This window comes from Leptinotarsa decemlineata, unplaced genomic scaffold, assembly GCF_025532065.1.
Source record: "Leptinotarsa decemlineata unplaced genomic scaffold, Ldec_3_MD MMD2_tig00003902_RagTag_RagTag, whole genome shotgun sequence".
In the NCBI taxonomy this organism is placed as follows: Eukaryota; Metazoa; Arthropoda; class Insecta; order Coleoptera; family Chrysomelidae; genus Leptinotarsa; species Leptinotarsa decemlineata.
Window position 1 is genome coordinate 1,692,295 of NW_027412598.1, and position 27,832 is coordinate 1,720,126.

The 27,832-nt window shown below is 33.0% G+C and overlaps 1 protein-coding gene across 2 annotated transcripts in view; it reads right to left on the reverse strand.

Annotated features, from left to right (window-relative positions):
* Nucleotides 1-27,832, reverse strand: part of LOC111514219 (sorting and assembly machinery component 50 homolog) — a 45,006-nt gene that overhangs the window by 15,181 nt on the left and 1,993 nt on the right. The window contains exons 3-4 of one of the 2 annotated variants that reach the window (XM_074178505.1): nt 13,261-13,383; nt 13,113-13,208 (exon numbers count right to left, since the gene is read on the reverse strand). The exons of the other annotated variant lie outside the window; for it this stretch is intronic. Coding sequence (XP_074034606.1) covers nt 13,113-13,208; nt 13,261-13,383 — 219 coding nt within the window. The remainder of the gene's footprint in view (nt 1-13,112; nt 13,209-13,260; nt 13,384-27,832) is intronic. 2 annotated transcript variants of the gene reach the window in all.

A 27,832-nucleotide genomic window follows, 5' to 3' on the forward strand; every position in this document is an offset into this window, starting at 1 on the left:
AGTCTATCCAGTTCTGCGCTCACTTCTCTTGTGCAATGTGCAGGAGCTCCGTCTAGTTGGTACCAACAGTTTCGATAATCTTCGAGTGGCAGATTATCCATGAAACTGTCTACAGTATTCTCCAAAATATTCAGGTAGCTTCTGGATGTTAATGACTTCTCGTATATCACGTACCTCAATTTGTTGTCCATCAACATGCAGAAGACATTAAAACTAATTTTTTTTTGAAATCCGGCTTCTTTTGTGACGTGAGGATTTTCACTGGACCAATAATGACGATTTTTTCTATTGAAAATCCCTTCTCTCGAAAATTTCGATTCATCAGTCCAAATAATTTTATTTAAAAAAAGTGGATCTTCTTGAATGCGTGTCAACAACATTTCACAAAATTCTACTCTCTGTTGAGGATCTTGAGGCTTCATTGCTTGAATTTTGGTGAATTTATAATCATGCATTTTATGTCTTCGCAAGATTCTTCGAACCGATGAATATTTTATACCCAAATCTTCTTCAGCACTTCTTATCGATGACTCGAGAAATGCGTGAAAATATGCTAAGACATTAATCTGGTTGTCTTCGAAAGTTACGGGTCGAGGCAAGTTTCTTGGTGCTTTTAAAGTTGATCCAAATGCATTGAAATTGTTCTGAATTCGTATAAATTTCTTGAGGTTCATTGGCGGTAGATTCGGATACATTTCATTGAACTTTCTACATGTTCTGCTGATAATTTTGTCACACTGTCCAAAAATAATAAACAAATTCATAAGAACTTCGTTTGAATAGTTTTGTTCCATCGTTTTGAAGGTATTTGCAACTTCTGAAGTGACGAAAATGTCGATATTATTAGGAGAATGTCACAACGCTACTGTCAAATAGTAATCATGGCCTGCTTACCAAATACCGAATGGAAATACCATTCTGAAGGGACATTTTCACAAATAAATGTTCATAAGTCCGAAACTTGACTAGTTAGGTATAGGTATGATATGCATAGAAAGAAAGCAAATTTCAGCAGCTTTCCGAATTTTCAATAATATACAGGGTGTTCCATTTAAAATAATCAAATTTCAGTAACTTTTTCAACCAAACGAAAAAACTGTATTTTTTTACCGCCCTGTATTGAAGTAACGGAGATTAGGCTGACGTGTGGGAAGTGTCCAAGTATCACCTAACTCCAAACCAAATTTCGATATCATAGTACTTCTTAACTAAAAGATATCGGCATTTTTAGAAGTCATGATTTTCGAAAAAAAAAAATTGAAATTAATTTTTATTTCGAAAACGGTAACAGATAGGTATAGGGAAATATCAAGAAAAGTTGTCGGGCAATTGTTGGAGATTCCAAAAATAATATTATATACAGAGTGTTCCATTTGAAAAATCAAAGTTGCTACTGCTTTCTAATAGAAGCGGCAACACCGCATTGTCGAAAATATTTTAGTTGGCTAGAGAATGTCCGAATATGCCCTCCATTAAATTTTCAAAGTGATCCGTTGTCTGGTTCACCAGAAACGTCTAATGTGCCATCCACCGTAAATCAGCCTGTATAGAGTGTACCGACAGATAAAACAAAGATGGTGTAACGAATATAATATCCAACGCCTAATGTGAAATAGCATAGGAAGAATTGCAAATTCAACAAAAATCACTGAAAAAACTTGGAATTGAAAAATGTTGGGTTATGAACAACTATAAGTTTATTCCAATTGCAGAAGCTTGATGCAAAACGCAGAATTTATTGAATGAAAAAATCATTGTATACTGAAACATATGATATATTTGGATTCCTTAGGGTGAGAAGGATTCGAATCCATCAAAAAACGACCACTTCCGGTCGTCCGATTCCGATGATTTTGACATCAATGCATTCGTTTAGATGTCAAAAAACATAATTAATCATTTTACGAAGTCAAAAGGACCGTATAACCTATTTTCATTATACTAGCAGCAACAGATCGATGTGGGTACTCATTTCAAATGATTTCATTTGTATATTATGAAAAGTATAATATACAGCGTCCAATGTGAAATAGCATAGAAAGAATTGCACATTTAAAGAAAATCATTGAACATATTTGAAATTAAAAGTTGTTGGGTTATGAACAACTACGAGTGTAATGTAATTACAAAAATTTTATTCAAAACACATGATTTGTTGACAAAAAAATGAAAAAATCATCGTATACTGAAACAAATGGTATTTTTGGATTCCTTAGGGTGAAAAGGTTTCGAATCCGTCAAAAACAGGTCACTTTCGGTCGTCCGATTCCGATGATTTTAACATCAATGGATTCGTTTAGATGTCAAAAAACATAGTTAATCATTTTACGAAGCCAAAAGGACCTCATAACCTATTTTCGCTATACTAGTCGCAACAGGTCGATGCGGGTACTTATTTCAAATGATTTAATGTGTAGACTATGAAAAATATAATATCGAGCGCCTAATGTCAAACAGCATAAGAAGAATTGCAAAGAGAATCATTGAAAAAACTTCGGATCGTCACGTACATCATGTCAAATGAAAGAAGAAGAATTGCAGAATTCATCGACAACTAAAAAACAAATATGGTGCAACATGTCATTACATGTCATGGTGCAACATGTCAGAAGGGCACTAACCCACATCTTCATTAATGATAGTTAAATCTCAACCTGTAGCACATCAAATTAAAGGGAAACGAATGCAGAATTCATCGACAGAGAAAAAGCAAACCTGACGCAACATGTCAGAAGGGCACAAAGCCACATTTTCGTTAATAATTGTCGAATCGTCACGTACAGCACGTCAAATGAAAGGAAAAGAAATGCAAAATTCTTCGACAGAGGAAAAACAAAGATGGCGCAGTATGTCAGAGTGACACTAAGCAACATCTTTGTTAATGATAGTTGGATCTCAACGTGCAGCACATCAAATGAAAGGGAAACGAATGCAGAATTCATCGACAGAAAAAAAAACGGAGACGATGCCAAGAGGGCACAAAGTTGTATCTTCACTAATAATAGTCGCATCATCACATCTAGTACTTCAAATAAAATGGGAAAAAAAGCAGAATTCATGTGTTTGTTGCGCTATTCAAATCCAAGGTGACATGGATCAATGTCAACGCTGAATAGGCATCTAACAAAGACTCTTTGATTTTCTTTTGTTTCATTTCAGAATATATCATCACTAATTTTTATATTCATACCCAAGGTGACATTGATCACTGCCAATGTCAAATCTGCATCCGGAGATACGCAGTTCTCAAAGCGACGAAATAAAGGCTCTTTGTTTCATTTTGAAATATGTAATCACTTATAAATATTCACTTTTTTTAGCTGCCCGAGCTTTCGCTAATGTTTATTAGCTTTATCGAGGGCTGTAATATAAAAAGGACATAATATATATATATATATATATATATATATATATATATATATATATATATATATATATATATATATGCTGAACTGGTTTTTCCGGGTATTTGATCCGTGTATGTGATATTATCTCTAATTTCACCGACGTTTCGACAAAATCTCATTTGTCATTATCAAGGTGTGCTGTTACGTGTTCAGAAATTTGTTGACCTTGCTCAACTCACTTCTTACTATAATGGTAAAATGGTATTCGTTATGTGTTCAGAAATAGATTAGTCCATAAACCCTCTACTACCTACTATTTAAACGTTGTTGAGTTTTACCTGCGTTCTTCTTCTTCTTAGTTGACCTCATCTCCCCGTTAAGGTATTGAATATGAAATCTGAAGTTTTCACGGATAGGAATATGCTGAACAAGGTGTGCACACCTTGATAATGACAAATGAGATTTTGTCGAAACGTCGGTGAAATTAGAGATAATATCACATACACGGATCAAATACCCGGAAAAACCAGTTCAGCATATTCCTATCCGTGAAAACTTCAGATTTCATATTCAATACCTTAACGGGGAGATGAGGTCAACTAAGAAGAAGAAGAACGCAGGTAAAACTCAACAACGTTTAAATAGTAGGTAGTAGAGGGTTTATGGACTAATCTATTTCTGAACACATAACGAATACCATTTTACCATTATAGTAAGAAGTGAGTTGAGCAAGGTCAACAAATTTCTGAACACGTAACAGCACACCTTGATAATGACAAATGAGATTTTGTCGAAACGTCGGTGAAATTAGAGATAATATCACATACACGGATCAAATACCCGGAAAAACCAGTTCAGCATATATATATATATATATATATATATATATATATATATATAAAACATAATAAATGATAAAACAGAATACCTATTGGTGTCGCACCAATAGGTGGTTTTCACTTATGTTTCGCTTGCGTTTACGCAGCTATTTTTATCAAGTACTTTCTTGGTTTTTTCTCATTTTGTCTTCAATCGAGGACCGCCTGCCCGGTACTGACGATGCCCAATAGGCTGAAACAGCTGTATAGCGGTGGCTCTTAAATTGAAATCAATATGGGAATGATCAAAGAGTACTTATCTAATCATTTTATATATATATATATATATATATATATATATATATATATATATATATATATATATATATATATATATATATATATATATGCAAGTTCGATCGTGAAGAGAAAGCCAAGTATCAAAGTAGCAGATTTGCCTGTGGAGATGCCGCAGAGGATATTCACTGTCAAAATCGTGAAAGGAAAATTTGGTGAGGCGGTCTTGTTAGATTTGGGAGATAAAGTATCATTTCTGCCCCACCGAGTGACGAAGGCGTATCGCCCTCACTTACAAGAATTTTCATCAGGACAATACGCTATTGTGTTCAAAGGGTTAATGGACATTGGGAAACCGAATCTTGTCGTTTCATTTGAGATTGTACAAAATTAAGGTTAGTATTGTTTCCAATTTTTTCTTTGTTTTATAGGCAAAGAGTTTTTGGGTGTATACAATATTTTTCATTCGGCTCAAAAATTCTTATTCACAGATATGATCCGCATAAAGTAGTGTTTCCGTACAATATTTTTCCTTCACTTAGTGCAGAATATGTGTTTTAAATTCGTTATTTTGAATGACACTTGATTTTTTATTTTCATTATAAGTGTAACAATTACTTAATGAAAGACATTACCCTCTCTGTTGACAAAAATATTTTTAGTGTATGTTTTTATTGAAAAATCGAATTTATTTCAGAATAATACATCAACGTGTGCAGTATCAGTCAGAGTCATCTCAACAACAACATTCAAAATCGTCGCAGCAACCTTTCCAGAACGAGTTTAAAATCCCAACAGTTTCCATTTTTTTCAGTATATAGTTGCACATTATGAGGCTAGAATTCATCGATATTCAGCGATTTGTTGGACAGACTGCGTCTATTCAATATATACACAACCGTAGTGAATTCGGAAGACTTTGAAGATTCATGGTGGTGTATTCCAAAATTGGAGAAATACACGCCGTTCTGTATGGGTGATTCCAAAGGAAATTTGTTCAGCTGCAGTCTCAATAACGTTGATATTTTATATAAATGGCTTTATAATATACTACCAAAATAAATAAAATACATATCACACACATCTTTTTTTGAAACAGGGAAAGTTGTCAAAAATATGTAAAAACAAAAAATTATATATCAGATTTTATAGAGATGAATAAACATCATATTGAAAGATACAAAGTTGACAAAAACAGGACATTTTAGAAATAAAGAAAATAAGTTTGTCTGTCATTTTAAATTCTGATTCGTAAGGTCGATATAACAAAAAGTGGCATTTTATATCTTGAATTTTATTATTTTATTCAGGACATTATTATAGATTATTGACATTTGACATTAAATTTCAATTGTGATATTTGGAAATTCATTTCGTATCGAGGTTTTTTCGAAATTCCCATTCAAAATAGCATCCTTTGATATAGATACCGGACGAGTCTATTATGTGTAGATAACCTGAGTTTCATTTGTTCGGAGTTCTGAGTTCTTGGACATATAAACATAACAAACTAACGATACAGACAAATATGAAAAATCGTCATGAAATAATTCAAATCCATTCAAGTGAATACATGAATTGAAAGATATTTTAACCTCAACTTCGATATTCTGAAACAAAAACACACAGTATTCACAATTCCATCTTTCGTTATTCCAAGTTCATAGTCATCAAAACTGATACGATTATAATATATATAGGAATATAAAACTATCTTCAAATACAGTTGCATGAATGCACATCAAGCATTTTGTCGTAGTACGGTGACCAGGGGCAAAGTTACAACTTCAGCATAATATGAATGTTTATAAATATTAGGAAAGGTCAAGATCATCAACAGGTATTCAAGAAATTCATTCGGTGTGCATTGATCACTAGTAAGAAACGGTTCCAAAGCTTTCGGAATACAATGTAAATAATTTTCTTCATGACTATTCGTTCAATATTAAATATTATTATTTCAAAATATATCGAAATCATAACACGTTTGCGACTGATATATCAGTTACATTTGGAAAGTGAGTTTCAGTTTGGAGAAATAATAGCCCACACATGTTGGAAATTTTGACATAGTGTGGTGAAAATCGTATTGAAAATTCTACGAAAAATAAGCGCATATATACAGAGTGAATCAATATTTGAAATACGTCGGTTGGAATCCCTCAAAACTATTCTCTCTCGAAATTTGGCAGAAATAATGCTGAGCCGTATTGTGGAGTTAACGTTCGAAATTGGGGAAAGTGAAGTATTCAACAGTTTTGCGTGCGACGGTTTTGCGTGCCTTTTCGACCAGTTTACGTGCCTTTATTCGTTATCGTTTCATCGTGATTGTCGTTTTTTTTTCCTATTTCAATATGACAGTCATTTATCACCTAACGCGTTTCGCTAACCAAGTAAGCATCATCAGGAGATGACTAAAGTTCACGCTTTGTCGTATGAAGGTTCGTTTTGCGAATTTTCAGACTCCTGAACGGAACCTTGTGGAACACTCAGCCTAACTTCTGGTACAGAATGGTGTCGTCCGCCAATCAGAATGATGGTGTTAAATGAAATTGAACTGAAGAATGTGGGTCGAATAATAATAATAGTGATAAAATAATAAAACTTAATTTGTATTACAGAGGGGTGTCGGTTAGCCAATCAGAATGGAGGAATCAAATATCGATCGATTAATTGTGTTATAGTCTATTTCAAAAGAGTGTAGAGTAATAAAATCTCATTAAGTATTCAAAAGCGCTACAGGGTGATCCGTCAATAAATTCTGTCACTTCCCTAGTCCGCATTGCAAAATTATGTCGTTTCATAAAGAGCAGGTAGGTATCACCCTGTTTTAAGGGATTTGTCCATTGTTATCGACGGATAAATACTGAGCCAGAGGCGCGCTAGTGGGATAATTGCCAAAAGAATATGCATTCATAAAAATTATATTAAAGGAAATAAAAATTTAATACAGCAGAACAGTGTTATTAAAAAAATATAAAATGTAACAATAAAATATATACGAACCGAAATCGGGAAATACTAACAAACACACACGAACGAACTTTACGTATTGAAACACTTGTGGGGACTTTAAATCAATTTATTCACAAAAACGACAAGAACTTTACTGGATACGTTATTACAATTTGACACTTGAACAATACTAAAACTGTGAACTTCCCTTAACGTTTAACAACACTCTATTTATACCCTAATTGAATGTTCTAGAGATTACTAGATACAATTTTCGAGAACCTTCCGAGAAAATAATTATTCAGACTACCCTTAATTCTAAACCCTAACCTATCACCTGTCACTGATACACTGGTCTCTGTCCAGATTGCTTATCCCGCTACAGTATATTTACAATTCAATTAAATTATTCTACATCAGTATAGTCTTCATCCGAAGAACTGTCATCATCCCCTGGTGTTATAATTATAGGGTCAACCACCTGATCGACCAAGTTGTCCAGTTCCCACATTTTATCTTCCTCTTTTAAAACATGCTGGATTGCTTTTTGCCAGTTTTCTGATGTGATTTCCATAATGGCTTGATCAAACAATACCTTGACATCTTTCATTTTAAATGTGGTATTGTGCCTTGCAACATATCCTTTAACTTGTGCCCATATAAGTTCTATAGGATTTAATTCGCAATGATATGGCGGTAGGCGCAGCACAGTTACTTTATACTTTTCTGCTACATCTTCTACGGCATATTTCATGAAGCGAGATTTATGTTGTTTTACTATGGCTAGTAGTTCCTTCTTTACTGAATTCGTCTCAAACTGAATACCTTTATTTGACAGCCAGTTAATAATTTCTTGCTTTCTCCAAGCTGAAGTTGGTACCTTCTCTAAGCGCCTTGAATGGTAGCTTGCATTATCCATAACCACGACCGAATCAGCTGAAAGAAATTTTAACATTTCCCCGAAGTAGTCTTCGAAGACATCCGAATTCATGTCCTCATGATAATCTCCCGTCCGGCACGACTCAAAGCTTAACAAACCTTCTTTTAAAAATCCGTCTTCGCTTCCAATGTGAGCAATTATAAGCCTCTTCCCTTTTCCCGAAGGCACTTTAATACCCGTCGAAAGGCCTTCTATGAAAGCTTGGCGAGAACTTGTTATATTTTTATCTTGCCACATTTTTTTGACTATATAACCTTCGTTTATCCACGTCTCATCAAGATAAAAAATTTTCTTTTGCTCTCTGCGGTACTGCTTTATAGTTGTCAAATATTTTCGTCTCCAGCAAACAATTTCATCACTTTCCAGTAATAGTGCCTTTCGATTGTGCTTTTCCCAGGCAAAATTCATACTTTTTAAAGTTTTCCATAAAAGTTTTCTGGATATCAAAGGAATATCGTTATCTTGGCTTATCTCGATAAATATTTTTTCAAGAGTGGGTATTTCCTTTTTAAAATAAAACGAATGAACTTTTCTTCGAATGTCACATTTGGTGTCTTCATCTAAGATTTTTATTGGTCTTCCTGGATTTCTCTTGCATGGACTTACCTGGCCTGATATCTTTCTTTCTCGCAATAATTTAAAAATCGTGGACTGTCCAATTCCAGTCATTCGGGCACATCGCTCAACACTTTCTTGCACAGACAAACTAGGGTGATCGTGTTTTATGCAATCATATACATTTAAAATTATAACTTTTTCGCAAACAGATAGCGGAGAATTTTTTACACTTCTTTTCTTTGGAGTAAATGTCCCCATTTTATAACTTTTTCACTATTTCTATATCACAATATCACTGTACGTTTAATTGGTGTAGTAACAATTACTATTATAACTCGAATGTTTAAGACACCATTACAATATATTTAAACCCTTTTTCTTAATTACCTGGGTTTAATAGGTATTGCATGATTGGTGGGCAGGGTCAAAAAGGGATTATTATAATGACATGGCACCTCGGAACTAAGTGTTAACCCTTTTTTGAGAAATCATGCTCAAGTATATGAACCCAAATTGCATATTAAATAAGTTTACAAGAACCACTAAAATTAATCTTAATCTTTTTTTAAGAAATTTTACTTACCTAAATACATGTAGGTACTTAGTTTTAGACCAAATTACTTCCCAAAAATGGCCTTTTATTATTATCTATGTCTGTAATTTTTAATTTACTTTAATTATTAAGTTTAATAATCCTAAGATTTGCCTACGCCCATGGACGACAACGAAATTCAGGCAAATTTTATGACACTTCATGATTTATTACTCTACACTCTTTTGAAATAGACTATAGACGATATTAAACTGGGGAATGTGGGTCGAAAAATAATAATAATAGTGATAAAACATCAAAACTTTGAAAGTGACGTAGTCAGCGTGGGATGTGGCGGCGTGGTAGAAAATGTGTGAGGATTTGTGGAAATGAATGAGTTATTAGAAAAAAAAATGGAGCAACTGTCAGAAGGGCACTAAGTTGTATATTCGCTGATAATAATCGAATCTTCGCGTACAGCACGTCAAATGAAAGGATAAAAAATGCAGAATTCATCGACGAGAGAATATAAAGATGGCGCAACATGTCAGAAAGGCATTAAGTCACAATTTCACTCATGATATTTGGATCTTAACGTGCAGCACATCAAATCAAAGAGAAACGAATGCAGAATGTTATCGACAAAGAAAAAACAAATATGACGCAACATGTCAGAAAGGAACTGAGCCACATCTCCGTTAATGATAATTAAATCTCAACGTGCAGTACATTGAATGAAAAGGAAACGAATGCAGAATTCATCGACAGAGAATAAAACAAAGACGACGTAACATGTGAGAAGGGCAATGAGGGCAAAAAATAGGAGATATAGTACACCAAGTCAGTGAAGAGCGGCATTTTTCTACAGAAAAATGTTTGAATTTCTTCAAATTTTCCAAATATCTGTAACAGAAAGACAAAACTCAGCTGCGGAACGCTTTTATCTACTAAAGTTAAGTATGTGTCGGAATCAACGAAATTGCACGCATCATTCGATACCTAACAAAGCATACCAGAACTTATAGTCACCGTAAGATCTCCGTTGGTATCTTCTAAACATTTCAGCCTTGAGAAAATGCGACGATCAGACTATTATTAACGAAAATATGGTTCAGTGCCCTTTTGGTTACCTCTTTTGTTTTTTATTTGTTGATAAATTCAACATAGCTCCTTTCATTTGATATGCTGTACGTGACGATGCGACTTTTATTAACGAAGACGCGGGTTCGTGCATTTCTGACATATTGCGCCATCTTTGTTTTTTCTTTGTCGACGAGTTTTGCATTCGTTTCCCTTTCATTTGACGTGTCATACATGACGATCCAAATATTATTAACGAAGAAGCAGGTTAGTGCACTTCTGACATGTTGCGCCATCTTTGTTTTTTCTCTGTCGATGAATTCTGCATTCGTTTCCATTTCATTTGATGTGCTGCACGTTGAGAACAAATCATTATTAACGAAAATACGGCTCATTGCCCTTCTCACATGTTACGTCGTCTTTGTTTTATTCTCTGTCGATGAATTCTGCATTCGTTTCCTTTTCATTCAATGTACTGCACGTTGAGATTCAATTATCATTAACGAAGATGTGGCTCAGTTCCTTTCTGACATGTTGCGTCATATTTGTTTTTTCTTTGTCGATACATTCTGCATTCGTTTCTCTTTGATTTGATGTGCTGCACGTTAAGATCCAAATATCATGAGTGAAATTGTGACTTAATGCCTTTCTGACATGTTGCGCCATCTTTATATTCTCTCGTCGATGAATTCTGCATTTTTTATCCTTTCATTTGACGTGCTGTACGCGAAGATTCGATTATTATCAGCGAATATACAACTTAGTGCCCTTCTGACAGTTGCTCCATTTTTTTTTCTAATAACTCATTCATTTCCACAAATTCTCACACATTTTCTACCACGCCGCCACCTCCCACGCTGACTACGTCACTTTCAAAGTTTTGATGTTTTATCACTATTATTATTTTTCGACCCACATTCCCCAGTTTAATATCATCTAACACAATTAATCGACCGATATTTGATTCCTCCATTCTGATTGGCTAACCACTCTGCGTAAACTATTGGTGTCACACCAATAGGTGGGTTTCACTTATGTTTCGCTTGCGTTTACGCAGCTATTTTTATCAAGTACTTTCTTGGTTTTTTCTCATTTTGTCTTCAATATATATATATATATATATATATATATATATATATATATATATATATATATATATATATATATATATATATATATATATATATATATATATATATATATATATATATATATATATATTACAATGTAGGTTTTCACGGATGGTAGAATATGAGTTACTGCTTCGCTTCGAGAGGTGTAACTATATATATATATATATATATATATATATATCATAGATATATCGGGCGGTAGCCAGGCGGTTCGACGTGGGTGCTTTGTTCACTCACTCGAATTGACTGCCGTGTTGGTCGGTGGTTCAAGCCCTAGTCTGAACGATCGATTTTCACTTGCTATCGTCCAACCCGTGTTAGGTTAAAAGGTAGGACCTCGTTAATCCTTGGCTCGCACAAGTTTCAACTTCTGAGGGTTGTCGTTCGTAGGAGTGCGACAGCTGGTTAACGGAAAAACAGATTTTAAACAGACAGACAGATCATCAGCACCAACAGCTTTATTTTTGATTGAGAACAATTGCTTTGATATTTGGTCTTGGATAACTATTCTGAAATTAAATTCATTGACTTGGGTTCTCTTATCATTTTTATAGAATTCAAGAGATACATTCTGGGCATTATTTATAAAGTAGTTATTTAATGTTGTTGATAGTTTCCAACTAATATGAAATTACAATTCTTTTTCAAGTATTTACATTAATGCCATTCAGGTCCTTCTATAGGGGGTTTCAGGATTATTTTGATTTATTTACTACTGGAGGTATGCTATTTTTCTCATTTTTCATTGCCTTATTACAATCGTTTAAGTTTCTACCATGAATTCAGCCTACTGTTCATTTTTACTTTTTATAATATATTATGCAACCCCATAATATATTAATTGTCAATCATCCATGGTGATTTTTATTTATTTATTTATAAACGGGTTACCCCATTACAGTTAAGAAATAACATATATGTTGCGACATTCAACTTATGCACTATATCACATTGAAGTCATATCAGAATACAAAAATATATTTTGTAATCAGGGCTATTCTAATTTCAATTTTTTCATTAATGTCTCTAGTATACAATATAGGATTGAAATCTATTTGCAGTCTGTTAAAAAATCATTATTGCTAATTTCTGAAGTCTCTGTAGACATAATAAAACGGCTGATCAGTCACACGTGTTGATACCACCCTACACATGACACAGAACAGCAAAAAATCCAATTAAGTCATTTTTGTAGCTCCAATTCTGGTTGGTTTCTTAATATCTTGTATGAGGTTGAAGCTGTCTAGTACATCATGCAGTTTATTTTATCAATATCAATATCACACAAAATATTTTCAAATTTAGACCCGAGAACTCCCAGTCTTCAAACGAGTCAAAAAAATCAACTACAGTACATAAGGCACATCCATAACCAAAACCAAAATGATTTGCTTCATTCAAAATTGGTTTTTTTTGGATAACAACCAATTTTCCATTGAAAAAAACTAATACCTCTAAACCATCAGGAGTTGATTTGGGACCTTTGCTTGTATCAACAAAAATGGAAATGTTTTTAAAACAGCCTAGTTCATCTAATTTCACTCGAGCCTGAAAATAAGGAGGAATTGAATAAAAATTTACTACTTTATGTAATACTGACCCTATGCGCCTTCAAAAGAACTTCTTGAAAATCTTTAGCTTTGAATAATTCTTTAATACAGTCCTCTACTATATCATTTCTAGTTCTTGACAATCCATCAATGTTGATTCTGTCTACTCTGGCCTAAGAAGAAAATTGTAAATATAGATAATTATAAATATTATAAATTTAAACTGAAAAGGTAATATTTTTAGAAGTGATTAGTTTTTTGGGAATGATGCAGAAGTATAATAAAGTTCTGAAAGTGAAGGAACATTAAACAATTCACATTTTTTGCAGCCAACTATGGCGAGTGTGCTAACAATTTTTTTGTATGTTGATATGGATTTAGTAATTAGGCAGAATTAGTAAAACAAAGTAGAACCATTGTGATTATGATTCAAATTTGATAGGAAATAAACATCAATTTCAGTATATGATTGTTAGTTACAAAACATCAAATGTTGGACGTTTGAAGAAAAAATTTGTTGTTTTAGATATTATTTGATAGATATTATGAATTTGAATTTCAATAAATTAGAAAACACTTTAACAGTGATTGTTCACAAATATTTCTAAATAGTTAGTTGATGTCTTGATAAAGTTATTTATTTCAATATTAGCATATGAATGACAAACTATTATTCATATAAAAAGTGAAAAAAGTTTAACATATTTTGATGTGTTCAGTATGGACTAAGGTCATTAGCCTAGATTTCTGGGAAGTTATGGAAATAACTCCATGAGCCACCTAGGGAACATCATGGCTATTTAGCTAGGTAACATAGTAGAATTAGGTAATTTACCTAAAACCAGATAAATTCTCATTATAAAAATGTCTGGTCAAGAGTGGTTTTCAACTGGGAAACCTAATCATGAAAGTTACTACCTGCACTGAGATGAAAAAACAGAGGAAAGACGTACAGCATGGTCTAAGGCAGTGGTCGCCAACCTGTCGATCGCGAGCTACCGGTAGCTCGCGGAGGCAATTCTGGTACCTCTCATAACGATTTTAATTTAAAAAATACAAACTGCAAAAATCAGAGAAGCTTCCGAAAATTCCAAAAAAAAATCTATTTGTCATAATATCAAACATAAACAGCGGCAACGTTGCGGTGAGCGATCTGCCGCTGACGCCATCAAGCTAGAATCGACTGGAACCGACCAGCCGGACCAGCGCGTTAGTGTTCGAGAACGATCTGGATTGCTTTGAACGGGATAAATACGCACGGCGCGGCGACATTGCGCTTAGTTTAAAACTGAACGCGTAACCAACGTCCAGCGGTTGGGTTAGTAGAGAACAACAAAAATAATATTATGGCAAGCAGTTGTAAGAAGGTAAAGACATACCACTTTCATTCGGAATGGGAAGAACAATACTTTTTTACAGAAGTTAAAGATAAAAATGTGTGTTTGTTATGTAATACTTCGGTCTCCGTTGCTAAAAAAGGAAATATTGAGAGACATCATAAAACTGTACATTCTAATTTTGAAAAATCATTCCCACTACATTCTGCCGCCAGAAAGGAGAAACTGAAACAGTTAAAAAAGCAGTTAATTGGACAACAATCAATATTTTTAAGAACAGTCGACAAAAATAAGGCTGCAACTGAAACATCGTACCGTGTGTCCCAGATAATTGCACAAAAAAAAAGAAACCTTATGAAAACGGGGAAATGATAAAACAGGCGTTTTAGAAGCTGCTGATTCGTTATTTGCCAACTTTAGAAATAAAGACGAGATAGTTTCAGCTATAAAATCTATGCAACTTTCTGCTAATACAGTGATGAGACGTGTAGAAGTAATGAGCAATGATATTTTTTTACAGTTAAGAACTGACTTAGATAACTGTGTTTATTTTTCACTTCAACTGGACGAATCAACAGATGTCGTTGACACTGCCCAGATGGCCGTGTTCGTCAGGCCAGTGATTTTACGATTAAAGAAGATCTTTTCAAGTTCATTCCACTGAAAGGACACACTACTAGACATGAGTTGTTTTCTCATTCAAAAAATATTATTTCTTCCGAGAAAATTCCAATATCGAAAATGGTAGGCTTGACAACCGATGGCGCTCCAGCTATGGTGGGTTGTGATAAGGGTCTGGTGGCGTTATGTCGTAAAGATGAAACTTTTCCGCAATTTCTCTGTTACCACTGCATTATCCATCAGCAAGCATTATGTGGAAATTTCCTGAAACTAAACAACGTTATGAAACTGGTGGTAAAAATTGTGAACAAGGTTAGAGCTCAAGCGTTACAAAGAAGATTATTCAGAACCTTGGCCGATGAAGTTGACTGTCAATACGGGGACCTACTCCTTCACTCTGAAGTCCGATGGTTAAGTAGAGGACGGGTGCTGAAACGTTTTAATGATGTCCTATCTGGCATAGTTCAATTTTTCAAACAACGCGATGAACCGATTCCGGAACTAGAACATTCAATCTGGCTTAGAGATTTTGGTTTTCTCGTGGACATTACAGATAAATTAAACGAACTTAATTTGCAGCTTCAGGGGAGAGACAAAGAACTAGCGGAAATGATTTCTGATATAAAAGCATTTATCAGAAAGCTGGAGTTTTGGGAAAAAAACCTAATTAACAGCGATGCCAAGCATTTTCCTATTCTTTTAGAAAAAATATCTCAAAATCCATTAGAACCCTATGACAACAAATATGTAGAAATAATTTCTACCCTGAAGAATAACTTCAAAAATCGTTTTAAGGATTTCAATGAAATGGCTTTAGTAGCGCATTTTGTTGTTTCACCCTTTATGGAAATTGATATCCAACAGTTTGCAACTTGTGTTATGCAGAACTTTGGCGAAGACATCGCTGCAACAGAAATGGAAGTCATTGAGTTTCAAAATGATTTAGCCTTAAAATCGTTAGTCTCAAGTACGGAATGTATCTGGCCTATTGTAAGTAAAGACAAATATTCAGTTCTATGCCGTGTTGCCTTGAAAGTGAAAGCATTATTCAGTTCAACCTATTTGTGTGAATCTTCTTCTTCCAATATGAAGTTTATTAAGAACAAATATCGCAATCCACTTACAGATAATTGTATTCGAATGGCTGCATCAAATTATACTGCAAACATTAAAAAAATTATCGATGAGTCTGAGTGTCAGCCTTCTCATTGAACGTGCTTTCTTATTTTTCAATGTTTATGTTTATGATAGTGCGTTACTTTTTTGTTGTTATTATTAACTATTTTTAAATCATACGTGACATGCCGTTGTGGCTGGATAAAAGTTTGTGTTTATTTTTCAAACACCTTCGTTTGATAGATAGGAATGTAGCTATGAACAAGTACATACTAGTAATATTAGTTATTAGTTTATTATTAGTACCTATGTATTATGTATTACCAGTTAAATAGTAAAATAAATACATGTAATGATAAATTAACTGTGGATTATTTCATTTACGTTGCGTTATGTGGCTTCCGTGTGGGTAGCTCGCTGTTTATTCCAAAATAAACAAAGTACCTCAACACATTGAAGAGGTTGGCGACCACTGGTCTAAGGGTAGATTCAGGCATCAGTAGTAAGAGTTCATGTCTTCCATTTGTTACTACTAGAAAACTCACAACTTGTGCATACATATATATATATATATATATATATATATATATATATATATATATATATATATATATATATATATATGTATATATATACCGGGTGTCCCACATTTTATGTGACATGCAATATCTGGTTTGTTGAAGAAGATACACAAAAATGTTTCATACAAAAGTTTTAGGAGTTCATGAGAGCTATATTTTGATATAATTTTTAAATATACAGGGTGTTTGGTGTAGGTGCTACAGACCAAAATTCAATTTTTTAAAATAGAACGCCCTGTATATATATATATATATATATATATATATATATATATATATATATATATATATATATATATATATATATATATATATATATATATATATATATATATATATATATATATATATATATATATATATATATATACATATATATATATATATATCGTCGGCCTAATTGTAAAACCATGTAACTCCACGAAAATCAGTTTCGAGTTTATTATACCAAATTGTTGTAGAAAATGCTCTACACCAATGATATAAACCTCGTACCTCCAAAAAATTCGTTAAATTTAATAAAAAGGAATTTCCAAACCACGTATCTTTTGTTAGGGTTTTTTGTTATTTCCAACCCACTAACTCCTAGTTGTCCATGTGTTAGTAATAGGCATGTCAACAGTGCTCTACCAAGTGGTTTTTTTATTACATATTCAGTTTTTTAACAATCGTGGTTGAATACACTGACGAAGTGAGTACCGTTTTTTTATATTTTTCAAATAGAAAAGTGATTTTCATATTGTGAATAGTTGAATAATATGAGTTAATATGAATTGGAGTTATGCGGTTTGACTAAATCAGAGATTATAGGTTAGAAAACACCGTATTGGAGTAACGTGTTTTGATATAAGCCTCTTTTTATTTCAACTATCGCAGTCATTTCACGTTTAATCGCCGATAATAATTAATGAAATATCTCAAATAATCATAATGTGATAGAAATTATATCTTTTATCAATCATAATCCAAAGGTCCCATATAAATAGAGAGTTATGTGGCTAGCAAATAGGTGATAACTGGAGTTACGTGTTTTGTTAATGCAACATAAATGTTTTGCTTTCTGAAACTTTCCAGTTTTAGATCTATTTGTGGAGTTACGTATTGAGTCACGTATTCGAATTTGAAATACAGAAGCTTTTTTCTACCTGAAATTACCAACTTTGATTTCAGATGAGTTCAAGAGCACGAAAGATATTAAATTTGCTGAAAAATGAAAAACAGGAGGAAAAATCTCTCATGAATCAAGACCATTCCAGTTTTGTTTCCGAAACATCCTCTTTAAAAAAAACTATGATGCATTGAATTGTGATATAATGGAGATCGTACTGATTCTGTTATTGCTAGCCAATATTTATTGTGCAGGCTGATGGATCTCTTGTAGAGATATCTAACGCAGTGACTAGTACTGATACTACCACTGTTATTGCTATAGATTCACTTCCAACTTTGTATGATAGTATGATTCCAAGTGAAGGAATATCAGATAGCAATGTAGTTCCTAATGTAACTGAGGAAACAAATGTTGGGGTTATAGAAGAGAACACGTCAATTATTGACAGCACTGTTTCATGACAAGTTTCTAATGTAATCGAGGAAACCATAAATGGGATTATAGAAGAAAACACGTCAATAATCATCGACAGCACCGTTTCACTTCAAGTTCCTAATGTAATCGAGGAAACAAATAATGGGTTCATAGAAGAGAACACGTCACTTATTGATAGCTCTGTTTCACAAGCAAATGAAAATGAGAATACAATAAATATAGCTGGCGATAACATTAAAGAAGATCAAATAGTGAGCCCAAAGCGTAGAAAAAGGCACAAGGTTAATGAAAGGAAATGGGAGAGCAAGAAAGCAAAGATTTTGATAGAAAAGGGCGAGGAATACCAAGGAAGAAAGCTGATAGATGGAAAGTCAAAATTTTCCGTTATCAAGCCCCAAAGAAAAATGAAAGATGTGAAATGTAAGTGTAAAAGTCTCAAATTCCACTGTGCTTCTTTATCCATTGAGCAGAGGAAAAAAATATTTCAATAATTTTGGGAAATGTCGTGGGAAGCAAAAAGGATTTATGTCAGAGGGTTAATAGATGTGAATTTAACGGGGAGAGCACGTGACAGGAAAGAGCCAGAACAATCGAGGAGACAATTCACTTATCAATTTCATTTGACAGTGGACCACAGCAAATTGCGTGTTTGCAAAAGTACATTTTTAGCAACGCTTGGTATCGGTGATTGGATGGCATTAAATTGGATAAAAGACAGAAAAAGTGATGATATTAATGATAATTAAGTAATAAGTGAAGATGAAGATGGAGATATTACGAAAACAAGAAATAAAAGAAGAAGACCACAGAAAAATGTTAAATCAAAACGAAATTGAATTGATTGAAAAAAATATTTCTATGAAAGAGTTTTTCTCGACACTCCCAAAAGTTGAGAGCCATTATTGTAGATCATCATCAAATAAACTGTATCTTGAACCATGTTGGTCATCAAAGGCAAAATTGTATGAATTTTACTGCAATGATTGGTGTGGGCAGAGAAACATGAACCCATCATCCAGTTGTACGTTCCATAAAATGTTTGAGGACCTGAACCTTAGTCTCTACAGACCAAAAAAAGATCAGTGTGACAGGTGCATTTCATTCAAACATAATCACATTGATAAAAGCAGCTATGACGATCATATGAAAAAAAAGAAGAAGCAAGAAAAGCAAAAGAATTTGACAAAGCTAATGAAGAACATGTCTACACAGTCGATTTACAGTCGTTACTTTTAAGCCCAAAATCCAATGCATCAGCATTATACTATCGAAGCAAATTATCTGTACATAATATGACCTTCTTTGACTTGAGATTTAAGGATGGCTATTGCTACTTATGGAATGAGAGTGAAGGTGAACTCACCGGAAATGAGTTTGCAAGCATTTTGACACACTTCATTGTTTCCCAACTACCTCTAAGAAACAATAGTAATAAAGTGATAATTTTCAGCGATGGTTGCAATTATCAAAATCGTTGTTCTATATTGGCAAATGCACTAATGCATTTAGCAAAACAGTATAATATTGTCATAGAACAAAAATATTCAGAAAAGGGGCACACCCAAATGGAATGTGACTCAATTCATTCAACAATTGAGAGATATCTGAAAAATAGAGATATACATGTTTCAGCTGATTACGCAGAAGTATGTTCCAAGGCCAGAAAGAACCCAGGCCTTATAAAGTTCAATACTTAGACTACACTTTTTTCAAAGATTATACTAAAGCTATGCCATATAAATCAATCAGACCTGGAGTAGGTGTAGGTCAACCAAAGGTAACAGATATTCACTGTCTTTTGTACACAGAAGATGCGAACCCAAACAATCAAAAAACACACGATCTAGAAGGAAAGAAACAACTGCCATGGCGTGTAACAATTCACATTCAATTTGATTTTCCTCAACTGTACACATCCAAACGAAAGATTCCTCGATCAAAATATAATCATCTCCAAGAGCTTAAACAAACAATGCCTTCTGACTACTATTCATTTTACGATGTTTTGCAAACTGATCAACTAAGAAAAATTTAACGTTTTTCCAACTTTGGTTGGTTTGTCTTTGAATTTTTGTGTAATAAACTAATCCAATTAAAATCTGTTTGATTATTGGGACCTTTGAACCATGTAAAATTGGAGAATCGAACACCCCTTTTCATTCATTGTTACTTCATGGAATTAAATATGAACTCTTGTACTATTACGATTTTAACGTAACTCCTAGTTTTGAGATGTAAGCGGATATTTAAGCTCTGTCCAAAACCTTCAACTCCGCATTCCATAACACCTAACTCCAGAAATCAGTATTTACAGAACATGTAACTCACTGAGAAACGATAAAAAAAATAATAATCAACAAAACCTGGTGTGTGACAGATTATTTTCATGTTTCCATACAACAGTGTTTGATTTCGTAAGAAACCATAGAGGAAGTGTCAAATGAGAAAGTTTTATTGCTCTCCTGTAATATAGGCCAAATGGCAGTTATGCGGTTTTACAATTAGGCCGACGATATATATTTTACTTTATGGGAAAAACAACGATATATATATATATATATATATATATATATATATATATATATATATATATATATATATATATATATATATAAAGTTGAGAAACTTAGCGACTGGAGAAATGTACAGTCTCTCAGTCAAAAAATCAAAAACTCTGCTTTACTTTGCCAAGCAAAGTAAAGCATATTGATAATAATGAAAATTGTATCAATCAACTCTCCCTTTAGAGTCAAAGATTATCAAATCATCATGCCCATTGAAAAATGACATTTATGTGAAGGTATGACATTTGTCAAACCAAAAAAAAAACTCCGTTAATGTTCAACTTTTTTCGTCGATTTATATGTTCAATTAATTGTTTTTACTCATTTTTACTGTAAGTATGATTTGTAATTTTATTCATTGGCAAAAAAACCCAAAACCAATAAATTATAGGCCCTGAAGAAGCTTCCTACTAGAAGCGAAAGCTTGGCAAAGTAAAGCAGTAAAGTATATATATATATATATATATATATATATATATATATATATATATATATATATATATATATATATATATATATATATATATATATCCAACTATCAATAGAGCTTCCGTACATTTACAATTTTCTATCAATCGGGCGTCCGGTTTCAATGAGGCGTCCATATATGGACGCCGAATTGTTTCACCATGCCAGGCAGTTCAGAGGTTCCCTATCTTCCATCTGACAAAATTTCAGATGGGCGCCTATTTATCAATTTCATTGTCAAAATTATATGTATTGGCGTATATTCTAGTTGAGTCTTTTTTATTTTGGTGGCGCTCGGGAGGTACGCGTATACTTGTGCCGTATATTTTTCATACATGTGAGCGATTATGAGGCGTCCATATAACTGACAACAATGCAATAGTTTTTGCGAGAGGGAAGTCTCAATGATTTGTTAGAAATATCGTTGATTTGGTATGTTTGTAGGTCGGCGCCGGTTTCATACACAGGGTGACAATTTGAAAACTTACAAGGTCTATCTCTGAGCAACCAAATAAAATATAAGAAATCGCTGAAAACAACTTTCATAATACAAAGGGAGAAACAAATGATGTGATGACTAACTTGTTTTTTCTCTCACACCCTTGCCCCCAGCCACCACAACTTCATATTTTTGAAAGGCAACCACCTACTTGTGATACATTATCTGAAAGCTCTTAAGATATGCTCTTCAATGGTACTCTTCAAAGCTACATTCGATGCAGTAAGTTTTGGTTCATCAAATAAAAGAATTCATTCAGAATAAATTTTATTTTCTATTATTAATTTAGTAAATTTTCAAAAACATGATTTTTACCATCGTAGCATTAATATTAAGACTTGAATATTTTACGCCTCTTCTATTTTTTTTTATTCGTCTCGATAATAGATAGGGATAGATAGGGAAGGAGAGTGGCACCTTGTTTTAGAGGTCTTTCGAATACCTTTACTACTCTGTCAACAGAAAATTTTTGTGACGATTAGTTTTCGAGATAATTTGAAGTTTTAAAGGTATTTGCATTGAGTTCAACTCTTTTTAAAATGAATCAAATTGTTTTTAAGGTGCAAGTTACGTTCAGAACTCTCATAAAAAAAATAAATTTTTGCTTTTTATGACAACCTGCTAATACGTGTCCATTTGATGTCGAATTATTTGTTTATTACGAGGAGATTTCTCCGGGGGATGGGGTTGGTTACCACCATTACATTTTAGGTAAATTGAGTGGCACCTACTTATGAAGGTTGAATTGCCTCTTCAAGAAGTTGTTAATAAGAATCACCGGTTGAATTTCCATCAATGAAAAATGAACCTATAATATGATTGCCTAATATTCCGGCCCAGATATTCAACTTTTGGGGATGTTGGGTATGTATTTCTGCGTATTGTCTTGGGTTTTCATCCGACCAATAACGGCAATTGTAACGGTTCACGCAACCATTTGAATAAAATGAGCTTTCGTCCGAATAACAGATGTTATAAAGCAGTTCGGGATTTTGCATTAATATTTCACTCATGCCCTCACAAAACTCCTGTCTTCGGTCAAAATCATCCTCATTGAGTTCACGAACAAGTTTAATTTTGTAAGGATGGTATTTGTGGTTTTTAAGGATTCTCCATGCGATCATATGGCTTATTCCTGCCATTGCGGATAAACCTCTGGTACTTAACCTGGGATTGGCGATGACTTGACCAAACACTACAATCGCATTATCGTCATTCACTACCCTTCTCTGAACATCACTTTTTTCATTTAAAACCGAACCTGTCTCCCTGAATTTTGTGACCAAATCCAGAACGTGATTTCTGCTTAGGTGTTTACCAGGTTTTTGCTCGTTAAATAAAATTGATGAAACCCTTTCGGCAATAGTGAAAGAAATGTTTAAACAAATAACAATACACGACCCGTTTCAACAAAACAATCGAACGTTGTTATTTAACAAAAAATTGATAAGAAGAACTGCTTAAAATTTTTTTTATTTAGGCATACAAGTTACCGAGTGGTCTGTCTAATGTATTATCAACATGGCAATTTTAACTTCAAATTATCTCGAAAACTAATCGTTACAAAAATTTTCTTTTAACAGAGTTGTGAAGGTATTCGAAAGACCTTTAAAACAAGGTGCCACTCGACCTACTTTCCCCATCTAAATAAAGGTCGTCGGACGCACCTCTCTGAGGGGGTGCGTACTACAAAAAATCTGATTAGTCTGAAAGGTGTCCCCCTTCAATTAGAAATCGACGTGTCCGAGCTTTTTTGAAAATCTTACTTTTTATATTCAAAAACGGCTCTGTTAGGTTTTCGTTGTTACACACTGTATATAGAAGAAAATGTAAATGGCGAAATGTATGATCACATGCTAGAAAGATCTATCGAACCTCGGATAGTTCATGAATTAGAGAATCACAGAGACATACACGGCAATTTATCTTTGAAAGAAAATGTATTACATTTTCAACAGAATGGGGAACCTTATTATTTTGTAGTTCCAGTTATTCAATGGTTAGATAATAATTATGCTGATCAATGTATTGGAAGAAGAGATTCTACTGAATGGCCTCTCACATCCCTGGACCTATCTCCTCTAGATTTTTTCCTCTGGGCCACTTACTTAAAATAGGTTGTTTTAAAGACGACGCAATCTGATTCAATAAAGCCACTGAAGGAAAGAATAATCCAAGAATGCTGAGCTATTTTCAGAGAAACATTTGCCAATGTTTCGGAATGACTTTCGGAAATGAAAATTGCGAAAGTTATAAACAATTTAGTGAAAAATAAAAAATGGGTCCAGTTTTTTGGAAATATCTCAAAAACTAATTGGAATTTTCAAAATCGAAAAAAAAAATTCGAAAAGAGGAAGAAATTTCCTATCGAAAAGTCCTGACTACCGGAACTGTAGGACCAATATTTATAATTTTCCCGGAGCTCTGAAATAGAGCTCTAAATCGGGTGTTTAGCCGCGTGTAGGCCGTGCGTGTTTAGGTTAATTTTACAAAAAAAAATTTATAGCATATAAAATATATAAATTGAGGAATGAAAAAATTCAGTCATATACTCAAAAGATAAATTAACAGTAATCTGTCGGTAAAAAATTTTTAATGCAATTATTAGATTTATTATGCTATTGTTAATTAACAATTTTTTATCACTCGATTATCATTATTGCAAGTGTGATATTTTTCAAACTAAAAGTGTGGAATTTTTTTCCTTCCATAGAGTTATGATTATAACGGTTAGGAATTGATTTACTTCCAAAATATTGAAAAATTATTATTTTTCAGTTATTTATTAACCATTTACTGCATTTTTTAATGAAAAAGTTTAATAAAGAATCGAAAAAATTTTTTTATTCATCATTATTACTGATATGTTTTTTTTAAATCAGAAGCTACATAAAAATATTTTTTTTATTTCATCACTTATTGTTTAAAACTTTGTTATAAATTCGATAAAAAATGGAGTGAATAAAAAAATGCATGGTTTTTTTCATTCATCAATTGCAACTGGAACAAAAATGAAATGAAAACATTCATTTGTTTATAACAAATTGTTTATTCAATACACAATGGAGAATTTTAAAAATTAAATTGTTTTTGTTCCGAATTAAAAACAAGATGAATAATTATTTTAAAAAATTGGTTTCTTAATATTATTAATTGGTGGTAAAAAAATTGTTACTCAACAAATGCGTTTTTTTGCATTGTAAAAATTTCTTCAAGAGACAATTGAAAAAAATCATGATTTTTATCAAAAATTAAGATCCAAAAAAAATTCAATCATGTTATAAACAATGCATTTGTTTATAATAAATTTTTAAACAATGAGTGATAAAAATTTTAAAGAAATATGTTCATCTAACTTCTGATTTGTTGATGATCGAGCGATAGAAAATTGTTAATTAACAATAGCGTAATAAATCGAATAACTGCAATAAACATTTTTTACCGACAGATTATTGTTCATTTATCATTTGAGTATATGCCTGAATTCTTTCATTCCTTAATTTATATATTTTAAATGCTGAAATTTTTTTTAGTAAAAATGGCCCAAACAGGCACGGCTCACGCGCGGCCAGACAGCCGATTTCGAGCTCATTTTCAGGGCTTCGGGAAAATTATATATATTGGTCCTACAGTTCCGGGAGTTGAAACTTTTTTATAGGAAATTTCTTCCTATTTTCGAATTTTCGATTTTGAAAATCTCAATTAGTTTTAGAAATATTTTCAAAAAATTAAATCCATTCTTTATTATTCTCTAAATTGTTTATAACTTTTGCTATTTTCATTTTCGGAAGTCGTCCGTTTTCAAAAACTTTCTAGACGCTATTCCGAATCGAATGACACCTCAACCATAATTTTCGGAGACTGCTGAAGAAAGTTCGGAAAAAAGCACTTCTTGATCAGATTAGTCAAGTTCAAACATAGCTTAACAATCTTTCAACAGCTACAGATTGGGGATGAGAAAAAACAGAGACTCTGTTTTTGCCCATGAAAACACCATAATCATTGGCAGGTTTAGAATTACTGAAACTAGTTCATTGTAGTTGCATAGTAGGTATCTAACTGCAGTAAAACTTAAAGCAGTAGAAAAACAGTGATGAGTGCATCCGATGTTGTTGGGATGATGACAATTTCAACTTCGAGTACGGCATGATTGTTGATCAACAAAATACTAACCATCCAGTATATCGAAAACTGATTCAGGCATTCTACGTATCAAACTCAGATACTAACTCTGACGGTTAAGAATGCGTTAATAATAAATTGTTTTGGTAATAAATGATAAAATTAATTATGAAAAATGTTTCTGTCAATTTGTAGAGAAATGTCAATTATGATTTTCAAAATAGAAAACATTCTCCGAATAATCATTTGAACATTCGAGATATATAAAAAAACGTTCATAAACAATTAAAAATCGTATTTTTTTCTGAATATCATATTATGAAGATAAAAATTTTTTGAATTCCCATACGGTCATACACAATTTATAAACAAATTGCGCTAAAACAGTTTGTTCAACTTACCGAATGTCTTTATTTGATACAGAAACGGATATAATGATAAATATATAGAAAAATTAAAACAATATGTTATGTTACTAAAAAAAATCATAATGAAAAAAATATAATGTTTTTGAACTTTTATAATGTGATCTTGTGGAGCACATTGATAAAAAGAGATTCACGTTCATTACAAGACCAAACACGACTATGATACGATATTTCATCATGGAATCCTAGTGCCTATCTTCCGGCTCCATCATCAGATCAGCTCCAGAGTACCTACCATATTGTCATCAAAATCACATAAAACTGCCAATTTTCATAACGCTACGATCTTTAAAAGATGGTTAAATTAGTTTTCTTAGATTTGACTACATAGTTACATACATACATACAGGTCGACCTAATAAAAGCGTATTAAAAACGAAAAACTCTAGAAAAAATTAAAAAATATTTAGGTCAGTCCTTAAAGAAATATTGAAAAATGCATGACTCGAAAAATCGTATACCATACACGGAAATGAATCTTGACAGGTCTTGATGCCTTCTAGATGGCTATCCTGTGTAGTGTGTATCAGCCAAATGGAATAAATATGACACTGAGTAAATATGACTGTGCTCAACAAAACACTCAGGCACGTCCAATTTTCAACAACCAAATTTTTCAATGCTCAATAACTCAGTTAACGGGAACAACAACTCGACCACGAACTCGGGCTTTGCAACCGTTACCACATCGCCTCTGATAATGTATACCGCAGTAGTAGACGAAACGTCAGGCATAAAAACCTGCAAACCACGCAAACGCTGAAAACAGATTTTACACTGTCATCTACGGCCGTGAATATTTACATTCTTTGGTAATTCATATTATTTATCCTATCGTCTGTCATTTTGGCGTCTTCAACTAGTTTGAATACTTTGAATTCTTGCTGTTTTCTAATGGAAATATACAATGAACTTTTTGTAATTAAAGTTGAACTTTCAATAATCACACCATGCATGTGTCGGTTTCACTTCTCCTATCATTATATTCGGCTCGCTTAAATATCATACAGTGTTAAAATGGAAATATGCCAACCAAGACAAAAATTATCGAATGATATTGAAAATTTCGTTATGGAATAAACTTTTCATGATCAGTCAATATCACTTGGTACCTATGTAAAAATGAAATACATACCGGCTACCTGAAATCCATACGCAATTTGTCGTTGGCACAACGCTTGTTGAAAAACAGATGTGAAGAAATTAAAACCCACTTGCTGCCTACATTTAATGCGGTAAATATTGGCAACGTTGTAAGGATTCCCAATAATCTATTTCATGTATGAAAATATACTTATTGGACTCCCTATTATCAATCAGATGTCTGATGATGGTGTATA